This window comes from Ambystoma mexicanum, chromosome 9 (assembly GCF_040938575.1).
Source record: "Ambystoma mexicanum isolate Mex_15411 chromosome 9, UKY_AmexF1_1, whole genome shotgun sequence".
Classification (NCBI taxonomy): domain Eukaryota; kingdom Metazoa; phylum Chordata; class Amphibia; order Caudata; family Ambystomatidae; genus Ambystoma; species Ambystoma mexicanum.
Window position 1 is genome coordinate 912,632,239 of NC_090931.1, and position 20,767 is coordinate 912,653,005.

Here is a 20,767-nt window from a genome sequence, read left to right on the forward strand (position 1 = left end):
TTGGCTTTTCTCACCAGCTTCTGAAAGTGATTCCCAAATCCTTAGCCCCCTTTTTCAATTATCCACTTGCATCTCCAACTGTCTCTCCGCTATCTGTCACTTGATGATTCAGCTTGCTAATGCTCAAACTGAAGCTTCTTTCCCAAAGGAATTGCCGGGGTATTCTTAGTGTATCAAGGGGGCAGATGCGTTGCTTACCTACCTTGATATGATTTTGCCTGAAGGGGGAAACTCACCTTCTTTGCATGATTTCGTGGCCCCTGTATCGATAATTAATGAAAATGTGTGCTCGCCTACCTTTACTCCTATCCGCGGTTCCTCTTCTGGATCAGTAGTAACCGATAGAACTGGATACATCCGAGATCCCTGTGGGCTCTCCTATTGAGCATCAGGAAGCGAAAAAGGATTTCCTCTGCATACAATTGCTCCGGTGTAGTTAGTGACTGTCCTGTGGGGTTAGCAGGGGGTTTCCTCCCAAGCCTGTACCGGTGCCTGGGCTGACACAGCCGATGGAGGGTGCATAGGTCTGTGCTATTCCAGCTCCTGGGTTCTGCTCAACCTGGACTTGCTGCAATGGTACACAGCTTGGGCCATATGGCAAGGTTGGGGATTCATTTGTGGGGGACCTGCATTGGAATATTGTGGCCGGCTTTGACAGTCCTGTGCCACGTGTCCCATTCTCCCACATGCCCAACACCTCCATAACATCCTCCCATTGGCCCATTAAACTGGGGCCCCATCCCTTCAAACCCGCCAAATGACCCACCACCCTGTGAAAATCCCCCCCTTCCCCGTGGAAATCCTCTTCAGTCTCGGTCCAGGTACGTACCCATCCATCCATACCCCATTCCTGTTCCATTTGTCCCTGCTGTTCCTCTGTTGAGCTGGTTATAATTGCTCCTTCTAAATAGATCTTTGCCAGTTTTTTTCTGGACCCGCTTGTCCTCAGCCTTTTGTGCTTTCTTCATGGTTTCCTTCTTCTGCTGCCGCCTTTTACAAAAATGCACAATGTGCGCTTGAATCTTCTGCCAACTCTTGGCCTCTATTCCTACCACTTTATCCACTTTATACAGATCACGCTGGACTTCTTTGGGGAGTCCCTTTTTTAACATGTGATAAAAGATAGCCACATTCTGGTCCCATGCTTCTCCTGTCTCTGCTCTCCACATTTCTTGAATTCATTCCTCATCTAGTTTCATAGTTTTCCCCAAAATTGAGTTTATATTCGGCTTATCGGGGTACATAATTCTCGGCTGCCCCTGATGCTTTGCCATATAGTTATTAAAAGCCGCACCATCATGGGTGTTGGTGTTCATTTGAACCCCTGGATGTTCTGCTTTGGTCCAGAGCTCAACTGCCCTTTCCCCCATCAAGACAGTGAAAATTCTTTTCATGACCCCAATTGCTAACATGATACCGGCAATTTGTTTTTACAAAGTATAAATTCACTTCCCTGCCCCTGCAGTGAGCAAAGGAATCATCTTCATTAGATTATTCCAATCCATGTGTCACCACGGGACATAATATGCCTTCCCTTGATCCTTCTGGGACTTCCCCATTTGCCTCTGGCCTTTCCCTACAGTCATGTGAGCGCCACTGCACGTCCGAAGGCACCTTGAAGTACTTTCCCTGGTTACTACTGGAGCAGGAGGCGCAACTACTACCTCTTGTCCTCACTGCTCGTCATCTGTTTCTCATTCATCCTCTTCCTCCTCTGTCCCTAGATCCGCACTAAACAGGTGAAAGCTCAATACCGGCTTGACTTACACTGTGATATTGAAGCGCGTGCATTGAACCAACTACCCCAATATCTCCAAAATTTCTGTCACGTGTCATTGGAGACACATTTTTATGGCAAAGACTTAACCTACTTCCGATCGGTGAAGTGTTGGTAAGGAACACACAGCTGCCAGAAACATTGGTGTTCTGTCGATTGTTTACAACAGGATCAAACAGTCAATACACCATATTGTCATGGACTGTACAGCACTTAATGAGATATACTCCTTAAGACTAGATCACAACATGATGCAAAGGAGCGATGGGTACACATCCTTTCTGGTGTCAACAAAGTGCTCACTTTTAGAATCATCCAATTTTGGATGTCCACAATGGCCACAAGTACTAAAGGAATAATGGCAGATACGATGCACAATTAACAGCAAGTGGAGGGGACACCCAACTCGTACTGTTTTTAGTGTTTATTCTTTTTTTAATGATGTAACTGTAAATTGGCATATAAAATAATGACAACGTTTGTAATAAATGATATCATTTAAATTAAAAAAAAGAAAATACCTGTGATGACTTTTTTCCTCCAGATTCACAGTTACTCCCTTTACAACCTATTTATCTAACCTAACGAGGATCTGACCAGGCCTCCATCTCCCTTCCTCAACCTCCTTCACTTGCCTGTTCCCTTCTTCCAGTTCTTCACTCATGCTATGTTGTAACCGTGCTACTTCCTGCTCCGCTAACCTTACTGCTTCTTCCTGTTTCCATTGCTCTTGTTTCTTTACTGCCATCCGCATCTATTCTAGTGATGGGGGGCACCTCCTCCCTTCTGAACTTTTCATCGCTTCTTCCTCTTACAGTTCTCCCTCGCTCTTGTTCCTTTAGCTCCCGGTGCTGGTCTACCAGTCAAATAGAGATTTCTCATTCCATTCAAGACCAATTAACTTTTACTTAAGGAGGTGTTATCTTTCTGCTCTCCATCATGCCATCTTTTGAAAATTGGACCCGACTGAGGTGTCACCCCCGTCTGTCTTGCAACCACCGGAATGGTTACCGGAGAGAGTGGAGGTTCAAATTCATGGATTGGTATATGCTTCTGAGGGCGACAAAGGGATAGCACCCATATGGTGGCGGTGCGGAAATTATTCCCACACCTTCCTTTCTCGTCCCCTCCTCATTGGTCCTAATTTTATGGTCCTTCCCGCCCTTCTCATGCAACCTCCATAACTCCAAGATGTTCAATCTATTCTCCAATTTCAAATCTTTATACTTACTTACTAAGAAAGTATGCAAGTTTCCAAACCTACGCCTATCGTTAAGACCCTTATTTAGGCCAAGAATTATGCATTTTGCCTTTGTTTCCCTCAACCATTCTCAATGGGATTTTAAAATCTTTACCTTATATCTGGGGAGCACCTGACATAAAATAATTCAATGGAGTTGCCATACTGAAACCAATTTAACCCACACATTTTCAAAAATCACAATATAAACCCAAAGAACCAAACGCACAGCACAAAAAATGCCTCCCCCAAAAAATTCCTTTTCTAAAAAAGGAATTTCCTGCAGTCTCTCCTTACTCACTTCCACCACAACCGCCTCGGTATTTATACAATCCTCAGGCATACACAAAATATTATCAGAACCACACCTCTAAAATAAAAAAAACGAGGTAAAAACGAACTTAAAACATAGCACAATATATCCACTCACTCACTCACTCTTCCAAACTACTTAACTTCCTCGAACTCCACACACCCACACCTTTCTTACCCTATCCAAGAACAAAAAAACCTGTTTCTTCTTCCCTGTTAACTTCATGCTTTAGCTGGCAAAGATGCACTAACATGAAAGTGAACCCCGAAGTGGTGCTCCTTTTAATCTGTCGTGCACAGCTGGGCCACAGTGCCACGCCTCCTGGGGCCAGACAGGCCGCTAACCAATATGGTGCCTGTAGACCTCTTGATTGTCGTGCACGAAAGACTGGTCCCTGCAGAGAAGTGCCACAGCCAAGCTGGGCAGACCGAAGACCCCCGACATGTCAGAGCCTAGAGCCCACCCAGGGATGCCAAATGTAGGAGTGGGCCTTTGATCACTGTATCCCAACATAGGCTCACCACTTAAAGAGTAAGAGTGCGTTTGTCTGTAAATTGCTGCTTTTGCTTGCCCCATATTTGCTGTGGTACATTCAGACCAGTATTTTCTTTCTTCTATTCCAAAACTTCATTTATTGTAGAAATGGCCAGAAGGGTCTGGATGACATTAAAGAGTCAAACTAACAAGAGTCTCCCTGAACCACACAAAGAACAGCATTTTATACAATTTGCAACAGTTAAAATACTCACACAGGTTTTGTTACAAAGTCAATAGCCGTACATGATTGGTTAAATCTATACAATGTAACCATATTCCGTTCTCTTCACACACTTGTCATTGGATACATTCATTTAAGCGCCATCCTCACTAAACTTATAATTGCATGTTTCATATTTACACTACACCCCATTCTGGGATGCTTCCATATTTGGAACAAATGGAGTACAAGCACGCCCATGTGTTTAGCTATGGTTTAAATAACAGCAGAAGTACTACAATTCGGAGCTCCTAGGGCTCACCAGAAGTGATGGTAGGTCAAGGGTGCGGGGGAGAAAAGAATGACTCTGGTATCAGAAGTCATAAACAGTTAACATAGAAAGATGGAGAACCCATAAAGTATGAGTCCTCCCGTCCCCTGCACACCTGTTGGTACTGGCAATTATGTCCAGTCAGTGTTTGATACTTGTATATTCAGTGCGCGCTGGGTTTACTAATTACTTTGGTAGTGTTCATGAGTAAAACATTAAGTAACATATAAAGACATGAAACAAACAGTTACTCCATTCAATTTTTTGTGTATCCATTGTATTTGTCTCATACATGGATTATTTAATTAAAGAATTATACGAAAACCAATTTTTTGCATAGTTCAACAATAACTAATGTGAGTTTACATCAGTTCATTACAATACATCAAATAAAGAAAAAGCTTAAAGAGAAAAGCTCAACGTGTTTCGAGAGATCCACTCTCTTCTTCAGGAGCAATATAGTTCGGAGTCCAATCTTGTAATAAGTGTTATTGGTTCTATGGTGAGATTCACTCATAACATCAATGATCAATGTTTCGTTTCTCAGTCACGTATGTTCCCTGTGTGGAGTGATGGTTACTCAGATACTATCCCATGAATCCTGAAATATTAATTTGGAAGCAATTAGTAATATGTCCGATGTACTAGAATGTTTACATTGCCTAGATCTCAAGACTAATGTACAACTGTTTACCTGTGATAGGTTCTGTGGGTTGTCCAATATTGATGTTTGATACCCGATGTACCGATCCTTCAACTATGTTGATGCCAGACTTTAGGTCTGTGAAAACTTTGCCCTATCAGGGGTGGTGCGTGACCTACAATATAGGTATGGAATATATTGGTTGAAAATCTATACTACATCAGCCACCACCCACAACATTTGAAAAATAACCTCCCATTAAGCCAACTAATGAGGATTAACTAACATTGATCATTGATGTTATGAGTGAATCTCACCATAGAAGAACTAATAACACTTATTACAAGATTGGACTCTTTTCTGCAAAAAATTGGTTTTCGTATAATTCTTTAATGAAATAATCCATGTATGAGACAAATACAGTGGATACACAAAAAAAATTGAATGGAGTAACCGTTTCATATCTTTGTTACTTCATGTTTTACTCACGAACAAGACTACCAAAGTAATTAGTAAAGCCAGCACGCACTGAATATGCAAGTATGATAAACACTGACTGGACATAATTGCCAGTGCCAACAGGTGTGCAGGGGACGGGAGGACTCCTACTTTATGGGTTCTCCATCTTTCTACGCTTCATATTTGGCCACAGCCCCATCTCCTAGTTACAGTTTACACAACTTAGTTTCCATTATTACAGGTTCCATCTGGTTGGAAACCCTACTTGTGACGCACACAGCCATTCTGTAGAAATTCCATTTATGTGAAGAGGAGGGGAACAAACTGCCTTTTGATCTATTGTTGCTGGTTTTATCGCCCAAACTTGCTGGCGTCCACATTTCATTTTAAACTATGCAACTTACCATTCCAGCCCACATGGCCGCAATCCACACCCTGACAACTCAATTGCAAATCCATGATCTATTCGTTCACCTTCTCCGCAAGCAACCCTTGCATCAGGTAATTGTCCTGCCCTTAAATCCATCCCTAATAGGTGGCTGAAATCCGTCCGTCGTTCAAAACAGGCTCCCATGTACTTGGAGATTACATCTCTCTTCCGCAATAGCAGCAGGCCATAAAACAGACTTGGTCAAAACTGACTGTGGCTCTTCCTCTCAGCCTTCAATCTTGTAAAGCCAGTTTCCTGGCCATTCAAAGTTTCACCTGATCCAAGCTTCAGTGATTCACACAAACCCCCCTCAATGAGGGGGGCACAGGGCACACAGAATCATTTATTGATAATATTCCCCCATATCTCCCAAGTATCCTAAAAGGCTTCCTGTGTGTGTAGGTATGTTCATGCATGTGTGTGTTAGAGACCGTGTCCCCTCATCACAATCTCCATTCACAACCTTTTATCTTGCATGCGCATTATTTACTCTTTAATTCTTATTAAGGCTGAGCAACACTCCATGCCTTTATTTTGGATCTATACATATCAACAAGTTATCATTATATTGCTGCATGTGTGGAAATCTAAAAATCTTTCATCTTACACAAATAACCCTAAAAGTAACATTTATCCCATTCACATTAACTACACTATGTTTATGCTGATTTTCAACATCGCTGTCACCCCAGTTCACAATATGGTGCGTGCAATTCAGACTTTTCTTTACCTATGGGACCTTTATTAACTACCCCAACACATGGGGTCCTAAAAGGAAAATGGTCTTAAGAAGTGGCCTCACCCAAACAACCTACCCTGCCTGGTTCCCTGCATTCTGTTCTCCTCCTCTCCATCCTATTGTTTTTGGCACCCACCTGATTCCCCCAAATCAATCGCTACATGGTTTTCTCCAAGGACTAGGTTCGCCCTTTTTGAACGTGGGTCACCGGGAATCTGCAATGGCGGCATTCTACAATGTGAGTCTGTTTCCAAGTTTGCACACTGTGTATGATGAGCGTCTGAATTGCCAGTCTACAGCATGCAACACTCCTCTGGCTTGCTATTAACTGCCAGCTCTCTCGCTGCTGGTTTACGAATTTTCCCCTCCTGTGTTGCAAGGACATTTGGCTCTGTAGTCCTGAAATCGAAGAAAGAAAATTCTTGGCTGAATGTACCACGGCAAATATGGGGCAAGCACAAGCAGCACTTGCCAATTGCATCCAGGCACACTTAGAAGGGACAGAGACTTGGGTCCTCCCAACTCCATCCCCCTCACCTCGGGGGCAGGACTGACTGGCCAACACCATGGTAGGCCTTCTGCCCCTGGAGAGTCCCCATCCCTCCCTGGCTCAGATTCCTAGCCCTGTCACACAGCAGTGTTGAAGCCTGAGCTTGACCAAGCTGATTGATCTTGTCCAAGAAAACCAGACCCAGGGTCAAATAAAATGAAACGCTGTTCTTAAACTGCCAGTAGCCATGTGTTCATCTTATGGCTGATTCGACCCTTTTTGTGCCGTTTGTTACCATTCACATGCCACTATATTTTCAAACTTGTGGCTCATTCCATTCCACTTTCTGAGAGCCAACAAGCCCACCACAACCACACTCACTTGCCATCTACTCCTTCCTCACTTGCTCCACTTCTCTGCCATTCGGCCTTCTCAACCAGCCTGGCAAACAATCGTGCTGCAACTCCTCTTTTCCAATTGCCCAACTTCCTTCTCACCCCTGCCCTCGTCCACCCCACCCTCTACCTTTTCTGCCCTTACTCTTGGCTTGTGGATCACCCAGCCTCTCTGCAAAAAAGTCTTCCTCTGACCACTTCATCTGCCACTATCCCCAGCTTTGGTCATGGGAATGAAATACTTGCTGCTCTACACATCCTTTCCTACCTTTGTTGACTTTCGCCAGATGTATATGAAAGTAGGTGGCATTGCTTTAATGATTAACCAGGCCCTCATCCCTGACCACCTCCGGTAATTAAGATGTTCTCACTCTTTTGAATACATTGCCAACAAACTGTGACCCACCCTTCCCCACCTCCTGAGCTACAGACCACCTCTCCCCTCAACTCCTGTGTTGACGCTTTCTACTGAAGCCCTTCTTGCTCTCATGGAAGACTAACTTCCAAAAATCTCTTGTCCCATCAACTCTAACTTTACACTCTGACAGCTCTGCCCTCCCCCTCACCCTCCAACCCAGCCTACCCATACTGAACCTGTCATTGCTTTCATCTTGCCAGAAAAGACCATGCAATTGGCATGTGCCCATCTGACCCCTTTCAATTAAACCTCTTTTGTTCCCCTCCCACTTCGAGCACCAAGCTAAAGTTCAAACCTGGTGCTTTCGTCGGTCTGATCCTTGCTTTCTCATTCTTGGGCCGCCTCTGTTTTAGCAACCCATTTGATAACCTCTGCCTGTGAATTCCCCAGTTTAAGACTGACCTCCACCCCTTTACCAGTGGGGCAAATTCTGCATGCCTCCACTACTTATTTCATTCATGAAGGCATGCCTGACACTTAAAACTTCTCTGCATGCTGTTGCAACAACTTTTATTTTACCAACCTCCTTGCTTGACTGCTCTCGTTCCAGAAAACTCTTCTCTTTTCTGAGCCAGACCTCATTCCCCCACCTTCAAGCTTTTTTTCTCCTCAGTTGATGACATTGCCCTACACTGATCCACGTTTGTGATGACCTGTGCTACCCTGAACAGCTTCCTGCCTCCTCTTTACCCTCTTCTCACCGCCTATCCTATCATGCCTTTGCCTTTGTTCCTTATCCTGCAAACCAGCCACCAGTTTGAAAAGCCATCCCAGCCCTTGAAAAGCCATCCCATCATGGTCCCATTTGAACATTGTATTCCGTAAAACCATCAAAGAATTCACGATTTACCTGCTCGTACTCCTCTCTTTAATGTCTCCTCTGTAACCTGAATAAGTTCCTGACTTCAAGGTAGCCTAAGTTCTACCTTCCAGTGTTAAGACTCAACCGGTCCTGCCAACTATCACCGTGCCTCTCCTCCTCATTACTCCAAAATCCTTCTGTGTTCAGTCTTCAACCAAATCACCAGTTACTTGGAATCAAAACTGTTAGCGCCTCCAATCTGTGTTTTGCTGCAGTTACCCCCACAGGATAGGTCCTGACCCACGTTTCCAACTTTCTTACCACTTCTCTTCACACTCCCATGTCCTCATCCTCCTGTCCATGCAGCCTTCCAAAAGGTTTACTGCAGCTTCTTTCTTCACATTGGGATCAATTGCTTCCCTTGTCTCCTACCATGCTGATGAACCCTTCTCCATCTCCTAAAACATGCAAATGTCTGATTCCAAAACCTCTACCAGTGGGGTTATCCTACTTCTCCTGGAGTGTAGACATTGTGACCCCGCCAGTATCTGCTCTGTACGCCTTTGAACACCCAAAGCACATAAACTCATACCCTGCCCAAATCCCTTACCAAGGAGGCAGTTAATAATTGTCTGCATAATTACTTTTTTTTATTTACAATGAATTAATGACATACTTATGGGTGGAAGTACACAAGCACAAATACAACCCAGCATGTCTTAGCATTGATGACTACAAATGGCACGATCGTGCCATCAGCCAACTCCTTTTGAACCGTCTCCCTCTGCAAGCTCTTCTCGTTTGGTGTGCCATCAGCAAAGGGTTGGCAGGGAGAAACGCATTTTTTTTTTCCTGCCAGACTCCGTCTCCCAGCTCTCTCTCACTGGATGTTATGCTCCACTCCGCAAAGCCAGAATTGACCTATCTCAAAAATGCCCGCCCCTCTCTGACCTGAAAATCAAATATTGATGCCTTCGACGGATACCGGCACTGCTGCAAGGATTAACCCATTAAACATTGGGAAGATCCGTCCCTTACTTTTCAGCTAAAGCACTCCTCACTCAGATACTCAGTCATTTTGACAACTGCTTGAACCTTCTCCTGGGCCTCTTGCTTTACTCGTTTTCCCCCCTCAACAGAGTTTACATTTTTGTGCTCACTCTATAAATCTTCCCCAGGTCTTCGCTCACCTCTGCCATCTGCTTCTTTGTCATTTAACTATAAATGCACAACTGGTCCCTTTACAAATTCCTGTTATTTATCTTGGTGTCTATTCATGGGCTAGGGGCTCTCCTTCCAATCTGGCCCTTCCTTTTAGCAGCTGCCTCATACTGTCCCTTGCCCTCCTTGTGTTTCTCTGCCTTCTGTCTCCACCACTATCCACCACCCCAATATTAAAAACACCATAAATATTCATAGCAGCACACTCGCTCTTAAAGGGCGTCCACACACAACTAGAGCACATGGAAAGCAAAAGTGTGCATTGCTATTTGGCTGATCTGTAGTTATAATATTTAAAGCCTGCTTCAACTGTATGCCCGATGACAGTTCAAGAGGTTGTGGAAGCTGTAAAGATGTAAGAGTCCACTGGAATGTATAAAATCACTTCTGTTTCCCCAGCCTTTTTGCCTCTTAGGGTAGCAACTTCTAATATTCATGGGTCTAACCTGCAAATGGGGTCTCTCTTCGGTCTTATTTAAATATGGGTTTCTCAAAGTGACAAATACCAATTTCAGCTAATCCTTAACAGTCCACACACGTGGAACAGTAGTTTCCAGATGGCCAGCTGCTAATCAGTCAATGGAGATCCACAATCATTTAAGCTTGCCAAAAAGGACAACCAAAAACCTCATCCTGATCGTATAAATGAACTAAAGTCCACAGGCAAATCTTGAAGAAATGTTCAAACGATCCAAGCACAACAATGCTGGAAACAACCCCCTCCCTCTGACTAGTGAAAACTGAACTTGGAAATCACTAAGCCACTGGACAGTATTGCACAAAAGAATAAAAAACATAACCAAATGGTTTGATGATTAACTGGTCCCTAGAACAGGCTGCACAGGAACATGTATGGAGGAAATTGGTCATCTAATGACTAACATGCATGCAAAATTCCTAGCTGGGGCTACCGTGGGTCCAGAGTAAGAAAGAAAAGTACTATCAAAACGGTATTGCATCTGCACAAAGAAACTAAAAACATTTTCCAGTCTTCTAATCCGCCACCGCAGAACTATTTATTAACCCAAACCCTCCGAACTGGCCAACTCTTGCTAGGGCCAGGCCTTACCGTATGAATTTTCCAAAATTCTAGCAAACATTGGTCACCGAAACCTATCAGATGGAGAGGCCACTTAAATCGGGCCCAGCTGCCTAAGTTTATAGAATTCAACCCCATTACAACTGGTGAGCAGTTTTTTTGTCACTAAAACGGAATGCCTCTGCTGTACAGGCTGCCCCATGTCCAACTACCCTGGTCAAGGAAAACCTAGTTAACTTGGTGGAACCACTGACTGAATGTTGAAAGGCAACACTATCATCAGGCAGTTTCCCAGTATCCAGCTATCACTAAATGCTGTCACCATAACATGCTGCCTCAAAAAACAAGTTGTGTGCTGACCCAGAGATACCTGAAAACTGCAGGCCCATCTCGAACATTCATTTCATTGCTAAAATAATGGAAAAGCAAACTACCTCCCAACTGGTCTTTTGCAGTGAAGACGCACTCCTACTTCCTAAAAAAACAAATACTTCTTGATCCATACTTCTTGATCCATCGGCTGCCTATGCTGCAGTCTACCCCCAGACACTAATGCATAGATTAAAAGTTCAGATGGGAATAGACGGTACTGTGTTGAAGTGGATCACTAACTGCCTTGACAGGTGCACCCTGAGGGTTTTCCCCTTAAAGTGTAGCATCCCAGAGGGCTACATTGTGTCTACCTCGCTATTCAGTGTTTACAATAAACCCCTCGCAGACCGCATTACATTCTTTAGAAAATCTTTCCAATGTATGCAGAAGATTCTCGGGTACTATTAAATCTGGGATCTGCTGATAATGAGGATATGATGGAAATCCATGTTTTGACTGTGGATGATTTTCCTCCTTAACGCCTCTAAAATAGATGATCATCTTTGGGCTCCCAACCCAGGAAACACTAACTTTCAAATGGCCACCACTCAATTGGTACTGCACCCACCCCGTCCAGGTAAAAAATCTAGGCATCCTTTTCAACATCAAACTCTTGCTACAACCACAAATGGAGACAAAATATCCCAAAAATGGCACTTCCAGCTCCCCATCCCCAGGAGAATTTTTTTTTTTCTTCGAAAGTCCGACTTTTTCTTTTTTCCCCATTTGTGTGTGTGTGTAATATATATATATATATATATATATATATATATATATATATATATATATATATATATATATATATATATATATATATATATATATATGAGACCCCCACACCCCATTACCTTACACCTATATATTTTCAATTAACTTTACTCCCCCACATATCTATGTGAACAAATGGGGGAAACGGAAAAAGAAAAGGTCTGACTTTTGGTAGTAGGTCTTTTTGACCTCTGACTTTTTGGCATATATCGTGATAGTCTCTAGATATGACAAGATCGATGTTACAAGTTCTACTGCTCTGCGAAGTACAGGGATGAATAGTGAATAAAACTCCCACACTAATACTAAACCAGCAGTGATCCCAGTCATAAAGGTCAAAAGGGGACAGCACACAAGGTAGAACTCCTTCGCTTCTTACGGTAGTGTAGGCCACGAGCAGGCTATAATCTTCATGAGGGTTGTGAGCTTTTACAGAAGGAAACTACAATGGTACTGTGCTACCAAAAAAGCCAACACATGTTACATATAAATAGTGATTTAATTAAACTTAACAAAAACAAACCAACCAGTGAAAAACACTTTACCTCTCGGGGAAAACAGAGCATGCAAGCTTTGGGATTAAGTGGACACTGTGAGCTTGAACACGGGGTGCATAGGCCATGAATTCCCCAGCAAATGCCAAGGTTATTGAATATGTCTCCCAAAAGTTAGTGCAGACTTTCAAGTCACTAGTGCCCTTTACGTTGGGCCAGCACCACTTCAAATACCTTTTTTAGCTGCTTATTTCTGGGATTCAACAACATGGGCTTCTGGGTGCTTTGCGCAGGTAGATTGGTTGAGTTGGGCTTCCAAATGGGGAGCCTGCATCGAGACGATTTGAGGCAAGGGCTCCCAATGGGTCAGATTTGTGTTGGAGATTGGTGTCAATTCGTCTTCTACTGGCGAGTGTTACGGACGAGTTGAGATGGCTCGATGCGCCAGCAAGCGAAGCAGGTCATGTAGCTGCTTTAAGTGAGTAGAGCATGGTCGAGCCGGCTCAAAGCACCTCTAGGTGGGAGACGGGCCTTGGGCTGCATCTGGGCTTCTGAGTTGCTAGGAGTCGAGTCCAGGGTCTCAAAGGGCATGCAGAGTAACTGCAGAGATCCTTCACCTCCAGTGAGCAGGATATTTCGTTCTATTCATCCAGCAGATCGGGCTTGGTCCACAGGAGTAACACCAGATATTCCATTCTGATGGTTGGGGAGTAGATCTTGTCTCTCTTCCTTGGAGATATTGGTCTTCACCTCCATGGCAGAGGACTTTGGAGCATACTGTACTCCCAACCAAGTTCCAGATGAATCCTTAATTTGTTCAAAGAGGAATATATGAAGGGGCGTGAGAGGACCAGGATCTCTTGTCCTCTCCCCACCCTCAGCCTCACACCTCCCATTATATAGGAAAAGGCCACAGCAGATTGGTTCCCCTCTATCCTTTTGAAACGTGGTTGAATCCTGGCTGCTGTTTCAGAATCTTATTTCCTGAAGTCCTACCTAGAGCGCTTTGTCTAGCAGGAAATAGATGGGGGTGGGAGGGGCAGGAATATTGGGGTCCCTAGATGAATCCAAAATGGTGGAACTCCTCTGGATTGTAACTCTGTCCTGGGCTACTCTTGTCACCAGCCCATTCCTCTGTCTGCTCATATCAAAGGTTCTCCAGTAATACCCCCCCACACCCGAACCCCCCCCTGTGTAAGTTCCCCATTATAATAGCAAGGCTGCCTTTGAAGCACTGGTCCACAGATAAACTTCTGTAGCATGTGCCAGTGCCCTGGAGAATGGTTGTTTTGTCGGAACCCTGCCCAGACAACTGATTACATACCAGGGCCTGTCATGAATAATTCTCTGCCACCAAGTTGACAAAAACATCAATTGCTTGTGGCTGGCTATATAATTCTATGATCCCAGTAGCCACCATGTCAAAACCAGACATGGTGTATAGTTGGGTATTATTCAAATGGTCACCATATTCCTGGACCCCACAATTACGTAATTGTGATCAGGGCTAGGTCAGGTAAGTCGACCCTTATCTGTTGGAACTTTTGGGTCCAGCAGACTGTTCAGGAATACACGTGACCTGAAAAGCTGCCATGTAGCCACTACAAAGCCGCCTCTGGAGAATGTCAGTCAAAGCAGAGGAACATGTGTGTGCACATTACTTTTGGCCATGAAGCATTAACAGAGTGAGATTGATTAGCAGAGTTCCCCCCGAGGCAGAATTACCTAAATTGCATTACTGAAAATCTAAAAAACTAAGGCTATACTACCCTCCCAGATGGCATTCTGTCATACTAGGCCAAACAAAAACCAACTGAAGCAAATGCAACATATCCAAAATGAAGCTGCTAGAATTATTTTGGGGCAGGCCCTGGGATCCTATCTCACCAGGCCTGGAAAATCTCACCGGTTTTCTTGTTGCAAAGAAAATAACGTACAAAATCAACTGTTACTTTCCGAATCCTCCCAACATTGCTCTGGAATACTGAACTCTTGCATACATTTGGACTTAGAAAATTTGTAAGATCATCACAGGATGACCCCGAACTACACACAGGACCGTCCAAAAGACAAACGTGGAGGGCGATTCTATGAAGTATTCGGTGCAAAATTGTGGAACAACCTCCCCACAACCCTGAAAACAGAATATACTCTGGAGATTCAAAAGGAATGTGACGGTCTGACTCCATGAACAGAAGAAGCTCTCATCTGCCCGAGTACAAGAACCAAATATTTCCCCCCCCCCCACCCATGACTCCTGTTCTGGACTCTACTGCACTTCCACCCTATGTCCGTAACCTTGAATTTTCCTTCTTTGTTGCTGCGAAAGGTTCCCGCAGGTGATCCTACGATCACTTTGTTGATATGACTGCAAGCACCGGAATTTCTGTAACCCAGAGTGCCTTTGCAAAAGCATCACACACGAACCCAATTGTTGGTTCAGATCTCGCATGCTAACTGTAACTAAGCAGAGTACTTGGGCGTGTAACCTCATCCCATGCGTCCCATTTTTTTGTCTTTCTTGTATATATGCGTCACCTCCTGTGCCCGCTGTCCTGTTTTCTGTGCCAGGTGATCAGCACCCTAGTGAGGTAGTGCATTTAAGAAATCGAGAACTAGAGCAAGACAGCATGTCTGGGAATGCACAGACAATTCTGATAAACCTTGCATTTTGTCTGCATCTAGTTTGGTATGAAGGCATCATATGATATATTCATGAAGTAAAAGCAAAGGCACAGCTGTGGACTGTATTGCAGAAAAGGACTGGCAAGTTTGGAGTGGTTGATGGTGGTTTGCCATTGGTGGCTCTGCATAGTTTTATGCAGTAATGTAATGTATTCTAGAGTGTGTCAAGGAGTCTAAGCGACCCCTCAGATCCCCCCCTCCCACTCCCTCCGATTCGAGCACTTGTAGTGTCCGTGTCTGTGCATGTGCACATGTAATGCTTCCAATCCCTGTGGGAGCCCATCTGTTTAACTAGCAGGCCACAAACTCCATGCTAGGCGAGATTGCAATACATGTTCAACCACTGAGCTGAGATCAATACGGGTTGAACATGGGTTTATCACACCAATGCCAAGCTCTGCAGTAAGAGGTTCTCTTTACCAACTCGATGATCATTTTATCGACATTGGAAGAATACAAGTTTGGATCGAGCCATTTGGATTTGATGCTTTCCTTGCAGTTACGTTGATCCCTGCCATGGGTGCCCCTAGTCTTGTCCACTAGCTTTCCATGTTTAATGTACTGCCAAAGTTTGCCATCTCTTAAGCAGTGTGATCCATTTCTAAACAAATGTCCAAAACCAATTTGGAGGCTCGACAGGATGCATGGTGCGACAGCAGGCCTGGGCATGAGCAGACTAGATGGGCCTATGTGCCCTCGCTTTACACATCCATGTAACTGTCCAAGCATAAATGTTGCATCCTGATGTAAAAGTAAATATGGGGCTAGAGTTGAACAGTGGGTGGTTATTGCCGGCAAGGGTCTCTGCAGACTGACCGCCAGGGAGATTAGAATGTGGACCTACATTCCAAAAGACCATGAAGGAAACCAACCCAACCCAATCTGAACTGATAACATGGGCATTATAGTGAGTGTCTGTGCAGTCTCTCTCTGTGTGCGTATCACACATAATGGAACAACTTCCATGTGTGTAAGAGTGTCATTTAAGGACTTCCTTTGAGTAACCGCTGGCAAAAATAGCGTACAGATTGAATGGGCAGTGATTATTGCTGACACTTTACCAGCCTAGACCATCCAACCAGACTTGAATGTGTCTGTGATCTAAGGCTTGGCTGATTAGCCCCAAAATAGAGCAGCTTAAATCTTTGCCTAGACTTTGCACTTTCGCTCTTCAACCGTTTTTTCTTTTATAATGTAGCGGTTTCTTACTTTTCTCATTGGATATGCTTTTGGGAGAATTGTTACCCTATGGATTTATAGCGACACGCATTACTCTAAATTACAATTGTAATGATAATTGTTCTTTTATAACGAGCTTAATAGCGGGTACCAGTTTCTAAGCGCAAGCCCGGGATTCGAACTTGTTGCTATGCGTTGTCTTGCTTCTAAGACAAAAGCGTTGCCCCTGAGCTATCGTGCAGAAGCCTGTCTTTTGGTTGCTGCAATGACTTCTACAAATCAGGGAAGGGATAGGGATCGGAGGCGGCTAGTAAAATGGGCCAGTCTGGCAAAGGGTCCTTGCGGGCAGAGGTGGTGATGGTGGGGGGATGGCCCATGATGGGAAGCGAGCAAAAGTAGGGATAGGACTGTGATGTGGGAGCTGGGCGAACAAATGGTAGGTGCAGCAAAACCATGGCCTGTACCACTGCAGTCAAGAGGGCGATGCAAAGACCCATCAGTGAGGCGGGTGAGAGGGAGACGCAGAACAAATGGTGGCAAAGGGAAAGTGCAACAATCTGTTCTGGGCAGCAGGGTTGGAAAGGTGGAAGTAAGGGGGGGGGGCTTGCTTGGAGTTGGGATAGTGCAGCGATCCTCCACTTTCCTCCTTGAGTCCAAGTTCCTCCTCAAGCCCAGACCTTGAGCTTCAGGAGGAAAGGGTCCTGCCCCACCTATCTGTTACTTTGCTGAATTCTGCGCAGGTGCTTTCAATGTATCCTTTCTGATCCCATTGAAGTCACCATGTGATGTGCCTTGGCAGAACTTGGCTGGCGTGAAGCCGGTTGCCCCAGGTAAAGCTGTGTTTAAGGGTGTGACCTACAGTAATTTAAAATAAGCATTTGTTTTTTAGTATCCAATGATGAGAGGCAGTGAAGTTGCAAGTGCCAGTTTCGTTGCTCAGAGACCATCTATTCTACCTCTATATGAAGTAAGCACACCTTTTTGTACTACCCCAAAACTGTTGCATGCCTTGGCCCACGGCTGTCGGAATGTAAAATGTTGACTTGTGCATGTATTCTTTTCACTCACAGAACACTTTTCAGGAGCTGCAAGTGATGAGGAGGAGCCTTAATTTGTTTAGGTCCCAAATGATGGACTTGGAGCTCAGCATGTTGCGCCAGCAGACCATGGTGTACCACCATTTGACTGAAGAAGAAAAGTAAGCCTTTCATGCGCGTGTGCGCGTGTGCGCGTGTGCCTCTACCTTCAAATGGTGGTAGGGAGTAGTCGCAGGAATAGTTGCATCAACACACTTTTCCATGAAGCGGATTGTTAGCCGGTCTATGCCACTTTCAGCTTGAGTGGTATGCCGGCCACGTCCGGGAAGCCCAAATCTGCATAGGAAAGGCTTTGTTGGTTGTGGCATTACTTCAGTATGCACGCACTATTTAAATCTACCTTTTGCATCACCAAGAGAGTTTGAACTGTGAGGTTTGCTGGTTTGCCGCCTGATGTGCTGATGAGTGTGCATTCCTTATAGTGAGCAGGTGTGAGTAAGTATGATTGCACTGATCTGCTTTCCTCTGCCTGCTCTATCATGGGCATTGGAGGGGTGATGGGGAATGGTTGGCAGCTCTCCAGTGCCCATATTCTCTTGGATGTGGCCCCTAACAGCAAAGAAACGCAACATTGATAAACGGTGGGCATCGGAGTTTTGGCTTCCTCTCGCCATGACCTTTATGAACTATCCGGGCCACTTGGCATTCAACTCCACAAAGCAGCAAGAGCCTCCAAGTGTTCGATCCTCCAACACACCACCACCACCACCATGAAGCAGTCTTCCAATTGCATAGCTGCACGCAGAGGTTGAATTTAGACCTGGGGTGTGTGGCAATTCCACATATCTCATGAACTGTAGTGGCGTTTTACATTTTTTGGGGTGTTTTGGGAAATATACTCTGCATCCTTGCAGCTACAATCAAAGTTCAAATTGCACACTGCTAGCACGGCCTAAAAAGGCATGCGCCCCATGCCTTTCTCTGCAAGAGTCCATTATCACTGGTTCAGTTTTTGAGGCCTGACCCGTCCACCAAATCCTGATTTGTCTTGGTGGTGGTGCAGTCTGGCTCAATGAATGGTGCACTAAATGCAACAAGCTGTATTCTGCAGTTTAGGCATTCGAGCTTTGCGGGCACTTCTGGCAATTCCTGGACCACAGGTATGTTAAGTGAATTTTGGCAATCCCAGGGGCACCTTGCAGCTAGAACATGAATTGGCCAACCGTGGGGTATGGTCGTGGTTTCCGTTTTGGAGGATCAACCAGTATTACATCCCCATATGCGCCATGTCATCTATATCTGGTTACGTCTGTCCAGCATGTGCTGTTCCCGCTTGCTGCTTCAATCCAAATCCGGACTAGTCTGGAACACACACCGTGCACTGCTGAATGCCGACTGCTTGTTCTGTGTGGTGAACTCTTCCTGCCAATGCCATTGTTGCGCTCTGAAGCAATTTTTTTTTATTTTAAAAAAAAAAATCACATTAGTAAACATATTGAACTTCAAACTCTTGCCTCACCACACCCGCCAGAGAAACCCCCTATATAGTACAGCAGTTCTTTGCAGTGTCGTTCCACTTTTACAATATATCCAAAATTCTTAACTTCCGTGGGCACCATTGTAGCATATAATCACTTTGAAGATGCGCTAACACACTCCCCTGTTCTTGTCTGAAGCTCGCTTGGACTACTTGAATTGTGTACGTTGCCCACTCTAGCGCCACAAAATTCCATATTTTCTGCAACCATTCCAGCTCTGTTGGTGGCTGCTTTTATTTTCTCCCAATTGTGTACTATTACGAACCATGCACCGATAAGGAGAACCATATAGCTTTGCTTCTGTCTCTTTGTGTACATAGTATGTTCCGGGTCCCATAAGCAGCATAATGTTATCCGCCCCTTAAAACATCTCCTTTATCTGTGATTTAACTTTGTCCCAAAATGATCAAAGGATTGGACAGTCCCACCATACATGAGACCGATCCGCTTCTATCTTGCATCCCCTCCAGCATTGTGGTGACGCTCCTGGGTCCATCGTGTGGAGTGGGACGGGGGTGTGGTGCCCTTTGAACATTCTCTTATACCACATGTCCTGTGTTTGAGTGGAGTGCCTCAGTTTTGGTATATTACCCCATAAATGTGTCTACCCTTCTTCTGAGATAGTAGCAAACTTATTTTACATGGGTATAAAATACATGGCAACACTTAAATTGAGATCTATGTGGCTTCAATGCAGGTTTGTTGGGCGTTTCTTGAAACCATATGTGCTGGTCCAGGAGTCAATAGAGCATTCATTTCTTTCGCTTTTTCACAGTGACTGCTACATGTTCAAAAATCTGGGCTACTCCAACTTTACATCTATTTAATTTTCCTTCATGCCTGTTCACTTGTGTATGGTCATGTTGATGCCTTCAGGGAAACAAAAACATTGACTCCCCCTTTCAAATACCTTGGATGGGACAGGGTCAGCAGATGTCTTGGTTCCAATGGGAAAAAGAGATGTGAATATGTTTAATGCCACTAACCAATGCTGTTCATGTAGTTTTCGAGTGCCAGTCAGCAGGGTCGTTGCTAGGGGGGGCTAAGGGGCCTATAGCCCCTGATCTTTTGGTTGTAGCCCCGGATAGAATCTCAGGAGCTACAGCCAAAAGACTAGCTAGCCCCCAGTCCCAACAGTTCCGACATCAGCTTAGCCCCAGGTCTTTTCCAGACCTAGCAACACCCCTGCCAGTCAGATCAAGTCAACCTGTGCTTTCAGCCATTGTGAAAGTTTCTTTGCAATTTCAAGAAAAATACAAACGTCCCTATATTCTCTGCCCAATAAGGTTTGGCAGGCATGGCAGCCTAGCCTTATGAAATGTCTGCCCAACACTGAGGTTTGAGGAAAGAACAAAGCAGCGCATGTTCAATCAACTACAGCTTATTAGCGCACAAGCAGCAACAGCAGCTGTTATTAAGCTAACCTTTCTTCCCTAATCCCCCATGATGCAAAACCTGGATGGACTCCCAGGCGGAAACTCCTACATTCTTGCCTTACTTTCAATGCGATTACCTTTGGAGAAATATTTGTTGCTTTGTCCGTCTCCCCCACCTAGTTGCTAACTTGTGCAAAATGCAATGGGGAGTGGTTGGAATCGTTTTACACACGTGCCCTTCCTACCTCCTGGGGTTTGGGCTTGGTCAAGGCTTTAAAATGCATTAAGGGGGATATATGGATCATTCAATGTTTGCATCTCCGG

At 44.6% G+C, this 20,767-nt stretch overlaps 1 protein-coding gene across 1 annotated transcript in view; it reads left to right on the top strand.

Moving 5' to 3' along the window:
* ITPRID2 (ITPR interacting domain containing 2) overlaps positions 1 to 20,767 on the top strand; it is a 289,925-nt gene that overhangs the window by 181,787 nt on the left and 87,371 nt on the right. The window contains exons 12-13 of the mRNA XM_069616077.1: positions 17,382 to 17,459; positions 17,563 to 17,690. Coding sequence (XP_069472178.1) covers positions 17,382 to 17,459; positions 17,563 to 17,690 — 206 coding nt within the window. The remainder of the gene's footprint in view (positions 1 to 17,381; positions 17,460 to 17,562; positions 17,691 to 20,767) is intronic.